Genomic DNA, 12,528 nt, shown 5'->3' with positions numbered 1-12,528 from the left:
CTGTAGGTCATCCTTGAGCAAAGTATAGCACCAGCTTAGCCCCCCAATCAGGGTCACGCTAAGCCACTGGAGCAGCTGGTGCATATCGTAAGTCTTGTTTATGCGACCACTGACGCCAGGCAGGCAATCTCTGAAGAGTATTGATAATGGCTGGAGTCACCTGTCTTATAAAGACACTGCCCAGAAGAAGGCAATGGCAAACCACTTCTGTAGAGACATCTGCCAAGAGCAGTCATGATCAAAGACCATGACTACCCACATCATGTGACATGGCAGGATAGACTACAGGAGATCTCTTCCCACATCAGAGGTTGACAAACCAAGAGATAGATAGATTTCGGATAAGGGGGAAAACATTCAGAGGAGGGTGGCCTTCAGCCTGAGAGTACTAAGTACCTGAAATCCACTACCTGAGAGTGGTTGAACCTGGGTCACTGACAATTAAGTTTCCAGATGAACACTTGAATCACTCAGACATGTAAGGCAATGGACCAAGTGATAAGCAATGGGATGAATATGGAAGGGTGCCATTTGCTGGCATGCACAAAATGGACTAAATAACCTGGTTCTCTGCTGCACAATTTTACGATTCAGCCGTCTACATTTTTATGACTTACAGCCATTCACAGAAGCACTAAAACTGGATTAATAGTGTGATGCTTCCTTTTAATCACTCTTCATATTTATTAATCTATTAACATATGGTTTCTGCTTTGCTCGTCTCAATTCATTTTTACAGCACTTTGACTGCAGACTCAAACTTCTGGTATGCTCACTGACATTCATGCTAAAGAATTAACGATTTAAATGTTATTACTGCAGATTTTTTGGAAATAATCTGCAATTAATTACCAGAAAAATATATAGGCAACAGAAAGGGGACTTTACATGACTTGCACAGTGGCACTTCCCTTCTTTTGTTCTCTTTCCCTGCGTACATCAGATTCCACGGTGAGATGACAAGAGGTCGTTTCCATTGTCCAGGGTTTAACATTAGCATCATTTCAAGTAAAGCAATGGGAAGATGATAAGTATGCACACTACTCAGGGGATAACGATTATCCCAGCTGAAATGGCTTCAGCATTGTGAACACAAGCTGGAAACCTGCTAGATAGCTGGAGGGAGAATAAGTATTAGCCTCAGGGTTATTTTTAATATCGAGCCGTTCAATTATGCAGTTGATATCTGACAAAATTTGGACATAAAACGTTGCAAGTTCACGTGAACTGCTGCACAACTTCAAATCCTGAGCAACTTCATTCTCAATACTACTCTCTAATAAAACGCAATTGTAAAATTATTAAAGTTAACACTACCTGAACCACCAGTCTCGGGCCGTGTAACTTCCGCATACACTTCAAAAGTCGTCGCTGGATATTTCCTGCAACAGTAAAGAAAGAAATGTTTTCAGTTTTGGTCAAGCAGAAAAATAGTAGTTTTGTAACACCCCACAATTAGCTGCAACTGTCCTTAAAATGAAACAGGCTTCAGCACACCATCACAGCCTGGTCCCTCTTAACACATTGATCAAGATGCCATTTCTCAATTAAGATAACTACATTATACCTTTAATACAATTACTTGCAACTCAGCCCCCACTTGGAAATATTTTCAAACTTTGAGTTTTTTGCCAAGAGTCTATTGAGAATTATTTTTATGTTATCTTTGAGGAGCACTGCCCAACAACCCTCAACAAACCCAATTTCACCCTAACGTAATCCCACAACAATTTACAATAATCAATTATCTAACCCGGTATGTCTTTGGACTGTGGGAGGAAACCAGAGGACCTGGAGAAAACCCTGCATTCCACAGGGAGGACATACAGAGACTCCCTACAGAGGATGCCGAGATTGAACTCCAAACTTTAATGCCTTGAGCTGTAATAACATCACGCTAATTGCTACATTACCGTGGCATCCCATGGGATCCTGGCCCTACAGGTCTGCAGTACTAAGCAAATACCACCATACTTTTAAAGTAGAGTAACATCAAAAGAATGAGAAGATGTCAGAGGCAAGTGTGTTTTTTTACACATATAGCGGTGAGTATGTGGAGCCTCCCACCAGAGGTGGTGGCAGATGCAGATATATTAAGGACATTTAAGAAACCCTTAGATGTCAGAACAATTGAGAGCTATGTAAGAGGAGAGGTTTGGATTGATGTTATAGTAAGTTAAAAGGCCAACACAACATTGTGTAATAATATTCTAAATGCAGTAAAACACAATGGCTATGGGAAACTATTTTCATAAATTTCAAACCCTTACCAAAGTGAATACCATATCCAGTAAAGAGTCATTCAGAATTGCATTAATGCTCTATCATAAATTTCTTTACATTAATTTTAATGTGAATTCTTTAATATAAAAGAATTAAAAATAATACAATGTCATAAGATACAGCAAAATATATTTAAGTGCCGTTAATCACAATTTCAATCCGGTAACTGATTCAGATTTCTGTGTCACGTTAACATCTAAACATTCAGTGAAACTGAAACTGAAAGCAAATTGCAGTGATTCATAAATAAATATTCATGTTATACTGCATGCAAAACAGAACAATTAACAACATGGTCAAGCACAACAATCCTGTCTCAATTTCATTACACACATTGACACGAGTCACTGTGAGACACTGCCTTATTGTCTCCCTTCCACAGACCAAATCCAAAAGCCAGATTCAGTACAGGGAATGTTACCAATGCTAAGAAATCAAATAATTGATTTCATGATAACATATCCTCCTCGCTGATGATCAACAATGGCGCACCTCAGGGGTGTAAGCTTAGCCCACTGCTCTACTCTTTATATACACATGACTGTGTGGCTAGGCATAGCTCAAATACCATCTATAAATTTGCTGATGATGCAATCATTGTTGGTAGAATCTCAGGTGGTGACGAGAGGGCGTACATGAGTGAGAAATGCTAACTAGTGGAGTGCTGCCGCAGCAACAACCTGGCACTCACTGTCAGTAAAATGAAAAAACTGATTGTGGAATTCAGGAAGGATAACATGAAGAAACACATAAAATTCCTCATAGAGGGATCAGAAGTGGAGAGAGTGAGCAGCTTCAAGTTCATGGGTGTCAAGATTTCCGAGGATCTAACCTGGTCCCAACATATCGATGTAGTTAAGAAGAAGGCAAGACAACGGCGATACTTCATTAGGGGTTTGAAGAGATTTGGCATGTCAACAAATACACTCAAAAACTTCTATAGTTGTACTGTGCAGAGCATTCGGACGGGCTGCATCACTGTTTGGTATGGAGGGGCTACTGCACAGGACCGAAAGAAGCTGCAGAAAGTTGTAAATCTGGTCAGCTCCATCTTGGGTACTAGCCTTCAAAGTACCCAGGACATCTTCAGGGAGCGGTGTCTCAGGAAGGCAGCATCCATTATTAAGGACCTCCAGCACCCAGGGCATGCCCTTTTCTCACTGTTACCATCAGGTAGGAAGTACAGAACCCTGAAGGCACACACTCAGCAATTCAGGAACAGCTTCTTTCCCTCCGCCATTCGATTCCTAACCGGACATTGAATCTTTGGATACTACCTCACTTTTTTTTAAAAATACAGAGTATTTCTGTTTTTGCACATTTTTTAATCTAATCACTATACATAATTAATTTAACTGTGTGGTAAACTATGCATATACCTGTCTGGACACGCCCCTCTGCTGACTGTTCCTGTGGCTCCTCCCACAGACCCCTGTATAAAGGCGATTGGAGGCCCTGCTCCCCCTTCATTCTCCAAGATGTCGTGGTCACGTTTGCAGCTAATAAAAGCCTATCTTTTGCCTCCCATCTCCGAGAGTTATTGATGGTGCATCAAACTGTTTATTTTTTTTCTCTGCTAGATTATGTATTGCATTGATCTGCTGCTGCTAAGTTAAAAAATTTCACATCACATGCCAGTGACAATAAACCTGATTCTGATAATGCTTTTTGTGTTATTTATTTAATTGGGTTCTCTGTATCTTGTTTTAGGACCTGCATGAAGACCTGATCACATTTTAGGTCACTTTTATGCAAAAACAGAAAATTCTACAGGGTTCACAAACTTTCCGGCATCCCTGTATTTGCAGAGTTTGTTGTCTTTCGTTCATTGGTTGTTTGTGGTTGTCTATGGTTTTTCATTGATCCTATTGCACTTCTTTGTACTCACTGTGACTGGCCGCAAGAAAATGAACCTCAGTGTTGTAAATGATGACATTTATGTACTTTGAATTTTGGACTTTGAGTTCTTCCAGCAGATTATTTGTTGCTCCAGATTCTAGCATCTGCAGTCTCATGTCTCAATGTTTGCAACAATGCTGCTCAAATCAGCAACAGCAAGATTTCAAAGTTCAAAGTAAATATATTCTCAAAGTACATGTCATCATCATTACATACAGTGTCATATTAATGCAGGTGATCATGGTCTTATGCAGGACTATAATTGTTCTTAGCAAATTTTTCTACAGAACTGATTCGCCACTGTCTTTTTCCGGACAGTGTCTTTACAAAACGGGTGACCCAGCCATTATCTACACTCTTCAGATTGTCTGCCTGGTGTCAGTAGTTGCACAACCAGCACTTGTGATCTGACCATCCACCTCCTGCTCCCATGACACTGATCGAGGTGCTAAACAGGTGCTACACCCTGCCCAAGGGTGACCTGCAGGCAAGAGGGAAGGAGCGCCTTACACCTTCTTTGATAGCCATGCATCTCCAATCCACCACCCACAAAATATGCCGCAACGGTGATGAAGGTGGATACGATAGGGTCTTTTAAGAGACCCCTGGATTGGTACGTGGATCTGAGTAAAATAGAGGGCTTTGGGTAACCCTAGGTAATTTCAAAAGTAAGTATATGTTCGGCACAGCATTGTGGGCCGAAGGGCCTGTATTATGCTGTAGGTTTTCCCTCTCTGTTTCTATGTCACTATATACAACTTTGAGATTAGTTTTCTTGTGGTCATAAACAGTAAATCCAAGAAACAAAATAAAATCAATGAAAAACCAGACCAAACACAGGACGGACAAACAACAGACTGCAAATACAAAAGAAAAAAAATAATAAATAAATAAGCAATAAATATCAAGAACGTGAGATGAAGAATCCTTGAAAGTATGTCTATAGGCTGTGGGAACAGTTCAGTGTTTAGAGAGTGAGGTTGAGTGAAGTTATTCCCTCTGGTCCAAGAGCCTGATGGTTAAAGATTAATAACTGTTCCTGAACATGGTGTTGAGGGTCCTGAGGTTCCTGTACTTTCTTCCTGATGGCAGCAATGAGAACAGAGCACAGCTTGGGTGATAGGGGTCCTTAATGATGGATGCTGTTTTCCGGCAACTGCACTCCATGTAAATGTGAACGTTGGGCAGGGCTTTACCCATGGTGGACTGGGTTGTATACACTACATTTTGCAGGATCGTCCATTCCAGGAAAGAGCGTGCTAACTTGTAAATACCCGGAATTTGAATAACAAATGTTCAGTTCTAAATAAAATACCAGGAAAAAAATCAGTTGTTCAACTGCCAGAGCTGCTTGTGACAAAATATACAAGATCTAAATTTATACTTCAAAACAACTTCAGTGACAGTTGCTTGCATCTATTAAGATCTACAATAAATGATAATCTTTCTTTGCTCTGAAATGCTTGGCATCATCTGTCAGAAAGATTTGACAGAAAGAGATCCAAATTATAGAGGTAACTTTCTACAAAGTAAGCAATATCAGAATTTCAATCACACCCAATCTTTTATAAATATGCAACACTAGAAACTGGACACGCGCAGGCAACCTCCTGGAATGTGTTATTGGGCTATTAAAACAAAAACCTCACGCCATTCTTAAAAGTTCCCTCCCGCAGGCAGTTAATCTGATCAACCATTCTAGTTAGCCTACCCCAACCCTTCTATTACCCCTATCACTGCACTATAAACACTTTAAACCACTTTTTATAATGCTGTTCACATTATAAATACATGCTCATATTTATTTATTTACGTACATTGTATTCCGCTTCTAACTTATTTTTATATAATTATATTATTTAGAGATACAGCATGGAACAGGCTCTACCGGCCCAACAAGCCATGATGAACAGCAATCCCCCTATTTAGGTAACCCATCACCGGATGATTTTTAATGACCAATTAACCAACTAACCAGTATGTCTTGTGGAAGAAACCTGGAGAACCCAGAGGAAACTCGCTTGCTCAGAGGGGAGAAGGTACAACCTCCTTACAGATACTAGAATTGAACTCTGAAGCTGTAACAGCATCGTGCTAACCATTAGGCTAATATTCTGCATAATTAAGTGCTGTTTTCGTTGCATGTCATGACAACACACTACAGCAAATTCCCAATACATGTAAATGTACATAGTGAATAAACTTGATCCTAGACAATAATGGATTGTCTTATCTTAAACATTAAATTATACCAAAAAATATTTTACAAATACAAAACTATAGCCCTTGTCATACAGCAGGTGAAGGATGGGAAGGAATTGGAATATTATTGCCACGTATACTGAAATCCAGTAAAAAGCTTGTCTTCTGTACTGTTCATATAGATAATTCATTACACAGTGCATTGAGGTAGTACAAAGTAAAATAATAACAGAATGCAGAATAGAAGTGTGACAGCTGCAGAGAAAGTACAGTGCAGGTAGACAATAAGGTGCAAGATCATAAGAAGTCAGACTGTGAATTCATCTTATAACTATGTTACTAAGCAACACACACAAAATGCTGGAGGAACTCAACAGGTCAGGCAGCATCTATGGAAAAGAGTAAACAGTCGATGTTTCAGGCCAAGACCCTTCATCAGGCCTAATGTTACTAAGTTCTCTATCTCCTTCCTTTATTCCAACTCATTGAGACAAAGCCCAGCTCAGTGGTAACAACTTTGAGATGGAGTTAGAGCAGAATCTGGTCATGAGTGCACAGGGAGTGAAGGAGGAGGCTGACAACGCACTAGTGTTCAGAATAATCACGTTGTTGCCTATCTTGATGGACTGTGGTTTGCTGGTCAGGAAGTCAAGGATACAGTTGCAGAGGGAGGGTGTTGTCAGGTCTCAGTTTAGTGACAAGTTTGCTTAGAATTATAGTATTGAAAGTAGAGCTATAGTCGGTAAACAGTAACCTCCAATACACACTGTAGCCACTTTAATAGGTACACCTGCTCATTAAAACAAATATCTGACTGGCCATCATGTGCAGCAACTCAATGCATAAAAACATGCATTCATGGTCAAGAGGTTCAGTTGTTGTTCAGACCAAACATCTTGGGAAGAAATGTGATCTGAGTGACTTTGACCATGGAGTGATTGAGGTAGTTCGAGCATTTCAGAAGCCACTGATCTTCTGGGATTTTCATGCATAATCTCGACAGGTTATCTTATTTTTATTTAGCGATACAGTGCAGAGTAGGCCCTTCCTGTCCTTCAAGCCATGCTACCCCCGTAGCACCTGAAAACACAAATTCACCTTAACAGGACAGTTTACAATGACCAATTAAACTACCCAGAACATTTTTGGACTGTGGTAGGGAACTGGAGCACCCATGGCAGAGCCATGCATTCCACGGGGAGGACGTGCAGAGACTCCCTTCTCTGTGGTGCCAGAATTGAACTCCAAATTCAGGAACACCCTGAGCTGTATTGGCATTGCACTAACTGCCGCACAGCACCCAAAAATGGTACAAATTAACAAAAGTCATCCAGTAAGCAGCAATTACGTGGATGAAAACACCTTGTTAAATGGTGAGCTTAAAGAAGAATGGCCAGACTGGTTCCAGCTGACAGGAAGGCAACAGTAACTCAAATAAACACAGGTCTGGTGTGCAGAAGAGCATCTCGGAACACAAACACATCAAACCTTTGAGTGGATGGGTTACAGCAGCAGAGGACCATGGACATACACTCAGTGGCCACTTTATTAAGTACAGGAAGTACCTAACAAAGTGGCGACTGAGTATAGATAACTTTACTGTCCACATGCTCCACAGATGAGTGTTGAAGTTGTTAACAAGTCAAATAGAGTTTTGTTTAACTATCCTACAAGTCTCCAGGTTCAAAGGTTCATTTTGTTGTCAAAGTATGCAAGAGTATGCACTACACCGATATCTTGCACGTGTAATACCACTCTAATATTTTGCATGTGTAATACTACTCTGATATTTGTCTTCGCCAGATAGCCATAAAATACAGACAGACCGTGGAGCAGATGAAAGAAAAGACATCAACTCCTCCCTCTGGCTGAAAAGGAAAAGAAACAAAACCCAAAGACCCCACAATCCCCTCACTGGAAAAAGAGAGCAACAATAGCATCAAATCCTCCTCCCCCACAGAAACAAAACAGCAAAATTAACACTCACCACTCGCAGAGAAAAAAGTGTAGCAATAATAATCCCCAACCCCCTCACCTGTAGAAAAGAACACTGACAGTAACATCAAAATCCCCAACTCCCCCACAAGAAAGAAAACGTAGAAAGACTGAAGGAAGCCAATATAAAGTACAGTCCAATGATCACATAAATCTCAAAATACCAGAAACATCTTTTTTGTCAGTATATGAGGAGAGCAGCCACACAAGCTCAGTCCTGCTGTAAAGAGTGACCTCCGACCCAGGTCCGAACACTCCCAGTCTGGGCCTTAAAGCACCGATTCGGCTACTGATTGTCTCCGTTGGGGGCCACTGCTGACCCCCTCCACATTCAACTCGCTGCTGACCAATGGCCCAGGTCCAAATGCCTCTGTTGGGAGCTATCACTGACCCCTTTGCATTCACCTCAATGCTTCAATCTTCCTTTATGGTTTGAAGTGAAGTCGTTCATGATCCAGCTCTGCATCTCTAATCTTTTCCACAGATTGGCTTGTGTTCTTGGCCCTTCTCAGCCCCCCCCCCCCAATCTCTGATCTCCACATACAGCATAGCGTTGGAACCTTCCATCAAGTTCCAAACTGAACTTCACAGGGTCCAACAGTCTCCATAACACGAACAAGAAAAAAAGAACAAGCAGAAGGCATAGAAAAAGTGAAAATATTAGAGGGATTTGCAAACTGAAAGATGTTGCCTGAGGAATCATTGTTCACTGGCACCTCCTTGACTAGAAATCCCTGACCAAGCATGCACCAACTTTCAAATTTAGTGTCTCAAGGCACTTCTCCAGAATTTTTACTTCCAGATTATTATATCAATAACAACAATCATTTGATTAACAAATGAGTCCCTGCACAATAAAATATTTCTCGATAAGGACATAACAAATGACTTGCTGGGATTTAATGAAGCTTCACCTCTGCTTTGCTGTATCGGAAAAATTAAATACAGCACTTTGCATAAAGATGAACATTTAATTGTCGTTTAAATTACAGATAATTAGTTGTTAGCCTAAATTATTGTTTTAAAGTTGCACCCTGTAGCTCCTCCTTTGAACCATTAATTATAAATATAATTCAAACATGACAATGAGCCACAGATAAATTGATCATAATACTACGGTAATAATTAATGCAAGCTCCAAAATACAAAACTGATGCTCTCTCTAGGAGCACTGTGTCACACAAATAATCAACAGCACTAAGGCCAAAGATGCAATAAAACACCAATACTTAGTCTTTCCTCTTCTGTGATCCCTAACACCCTCAACCAGATAGTAAATTGATCTTTTCTTGTCACTCAAACAGAGGTACAGTGAAAGGCGTCCATATAGATCAATCATCATATCAGTATAATGAGGTAGTACAAATACAGAATGTAATTGTACAGAATAAAATGAAACAGTTATGGAGACAGGCAATAAGCTATGAGGTGAATTGTAAGATCAAGAATCTCTCTTATCCTTCAAGTCTTATAACAGTTTGATAGAAGCTGGGCTTCAGCCTGACAATAAGTATGCTTTTGTATCTTCTGTCCAACGGGAGGGGGAGAAGAATGAATGCCCAGGGAGGGTGGAGACTGTGATTATGTTGGACGCTTATTGAGGCAACAGGACGTATAGACTGAGCTGTGTCCACAACTCTCCACAGTTTCAATTGTTCATTTCCCTTCATAATTGCTGCCTGACCTGCTGAGTTCCTCCACCATTTTTATGTTAGTAGTCTTGGTTGTTTTAGCATCGAAAAGCAGTTATGCAAAATGTGGTGTTTCTCTTTCCATTTAAAACACACACACACATGCACTAAGTGCTAAAAGTACTCAAAAGGTCAGGCAGCATCTATGAAAAGGAATAAACAGTTCATGTTTCAGGCTGTGGTTGGCTCCTAATGAAGGGTTTTGGCCCAGAACGTTGACTGTTTATTCGTCACCATACAAACTTAAAATGCTTTAAGTCTGTATGCTTGTGAATCCTAAAGGGAAGCTCATGTTGATCCAAGACGGCTCAATTTCATTTCTAGTACACAAGTGTAAAGGAGAATGAAAAAGAAATTAACTCCAAATCCAATGTAGCACAAAAAATGCACTAAAATAAAGAACACAATTAATATAAATACTTAAGATAGCAATGTCCTATGGTCTTATATACATAGGTTGATTGTATGTCCATAAAGAGTTACTCGACAGGAAATAATACAATAGTGGTGGTTGGGGATGTGTGGGGTGTATTAGTGGGTGGAGGTGTTGATCAGCCTTACTGCTTGGGAAAAGTAATTGTTTTTGAGTCTAGTGGTCCTGGCCTGGATGCTACATAGTCTCCTCCCTGATAGGAGTGGGACAAACAGTCCATGAGCAGGGTGGGTGGGATCCTTCATGATATTACTGGCCCTTTTCTGGCACCCTTCTGTATACATGTCCTTCATAGGCAGGTAGGCTGGTGTTAGTGAGCCTACCTGTCCATCATAGTGACCTGCAGTGATGCAGCATGTTAGGATGCTCTCTACTGCACATCTCTAGAAAACTATGAGCATAGATGTGCATAGTTCAGCTCTCTTCAGCCTCCACTGGTGATTGTGTTGGATGAGTTCGGGGATCATGAAAGGTTGTGCAAGATATGCATTCCAAGGAGTCTGAAACTGCTGAGCAGACATAAAGAAGGGTGTGACTGGTTTAAGTTCTCCTGAAGTCGATAACCACCTCCTTTGCTAAGTGAAAATCTAGATGATCAGTACTCTGAAACAATTTCAAGGTAGACCAATTTTAAGAACTTCATAAACAAGGGAGATAGAAAAATACAATGGAAGATTTTTCAACCCAACTGAATACACATCTCCATCACCAGGGCCACGTAAGGGCTGAAGACCTTTTATTGTGCTTTACAACTATGTCTGTGCCCTGAATGGTTTTACAAGAGCAAACCACTTGTGTGAACATTCTCACGGGGATCATTTTAATAGAGACAATAGAACTGTTTTCAGCTTTAAACAGCTGTTGGTGAGCTACTCACCATTCTCCCTCTCACAACATTTGGAGGGCATTCTGACTAGTTGCGTCACAGTTTGCTAAAGTCTTTCTTTCATACACAGGATTGCAAGAGGCTGCACAGGGTTGTAAGACTCAGCCAGATCCATCACGGGTACAATCAAGGACATTTTAAGAAGGCAGAATCTATCAGCAAGGATCCTCACCATCTGGAATATGCTCCTATCTCACTACTACCATCAGAAGGTACAGGAGTCTCAGCGCTACCCTCTGGCCGGGCGGCGCTCCGTCCAATGCACCATCTCAGCGCGGCGCTCCCTCACTCCAGCTCAAAAGAGACAACCTGGGTACTTCCACTGCAGCGGAGCCTCGCCCGTTTACCCAGAGGAGAAAGTATAAACCACGGCAGCTTTCACTCTGTAAACTGGTGTTTAGTGAATGAAATGACAGCCCGCCTGCTGACAGATCCACCTCCAAATTTGCCTCACCCACCACGCCCCCGTCCATTTATTTTCTACCTGCAGACAGAGCAATTCCCCACCCCCTGCCCGCGTCCCGATTCAGCACCACGCGGGGCCCGTCAGGTTCGGCCTAAGAGGCACCGTGCGCTGGGGCCAGTGTGTAGGCGAGCTCGGGGATACCAGGGCCTGGCGCTCTCCCCCGCAACACCAAGCCCGGGAACCGCCGGGAAAACAGAGAAGCAGCGAAATTAAACTCACCTGATCCTGGACCCCATTGCTGGTGGCTACTGTGCCGCGCTGTCGTCGCTTCTGCCAGGGGAGAAGCAATACCGCTAAGCCCTTCCCTCCGCAGCCGTTACGCGAAACCAGGGGACGACATAGTCGCTGGGCATCGAAGGTACCGGCAGACGGCTCGCCGTGGTGTCTGCTGGGTCCTGTAGTCCAATGCCTGCCGTTGCCGCCCCTCCTACCGACCTGGCGTCACACTAAAACTATAACTCCCGGCGTCCTTCACTCCTTCGGCAGCCCACTCTACCTGTCCATCAACCAGACTTTGTCAACTTTTTTTCACAGAAATGTCGCTGACCACTTCGGCAAAAGTGACCCTGCTGAAAGAATTAGAGATTTCGCGTTACCACAGTCCCTTACAGGATATCACAGAGGGGCTTTGACATATTCGATGCAGGGAGGATAGTTCTAAAACATGGGATCA

At 41.9% G+C, this 12,528-nt stretch overlaps 1 protein-coding gene across 6 annotated transcripts in view; it reads right to left on the bottom strand.

Annotated features, from left to right (window-relative positions):
- LOC132407438 (DENN domain-containing protein 1A-like) overlaps positions 1-12,219 on the bottom strand; it is a 606,259-nt gene extending 594,040 nt beyond the window's left edge. For 5 of the 6 annotated variants that reach the window (XM_059993934.1, XM_059993938.1, XM_059993937.1 and 2 more), the window contains exons 1-2: positions 12,075-12,219; positions 1,318-1,382 (exon numbers count right to left, since the gene is read on the bottom strand). In XM_059993934.1, the coding sequence (XP_059849917.1) occupies positions 1,318-1,382; positions 12,075-12,091 (82 nt within the window). In that variant the 5' untranslated portion in view covers positions 12,092-12,219. The remainder of the gene's footprint in view (positions 1-1,317; positions 1,383-12,074) is intronic. The other variant, XM_059993939.1, reaches the window with a different exon arrangement.
- Between the last annotated feature and the right edge of the window lie 309 nt (positions 12,220-12,528).

Source organism: Hypanus sabinus, chromosome 18 (genome assembly GCF_030144855.1).
Source record: "Hypanus sabinus isolate sHypSab1 chromosome 18, sHypSab1.hap1, whole genome shotgun sequence".
Classification (NCBI taxonomy): domain Eukaryota; kingdom Metazoa; phylum Chordata; class Chondrichthyes; order Myliobatiformes; family Dasyatidae; genus Hypanus; species Hypanus sabinus.
The sequence above is the reverse complement of the archived record's forward strand: the minus strand, read 5'-3'. Positions and strand labels throughout refer to the sequence as shown.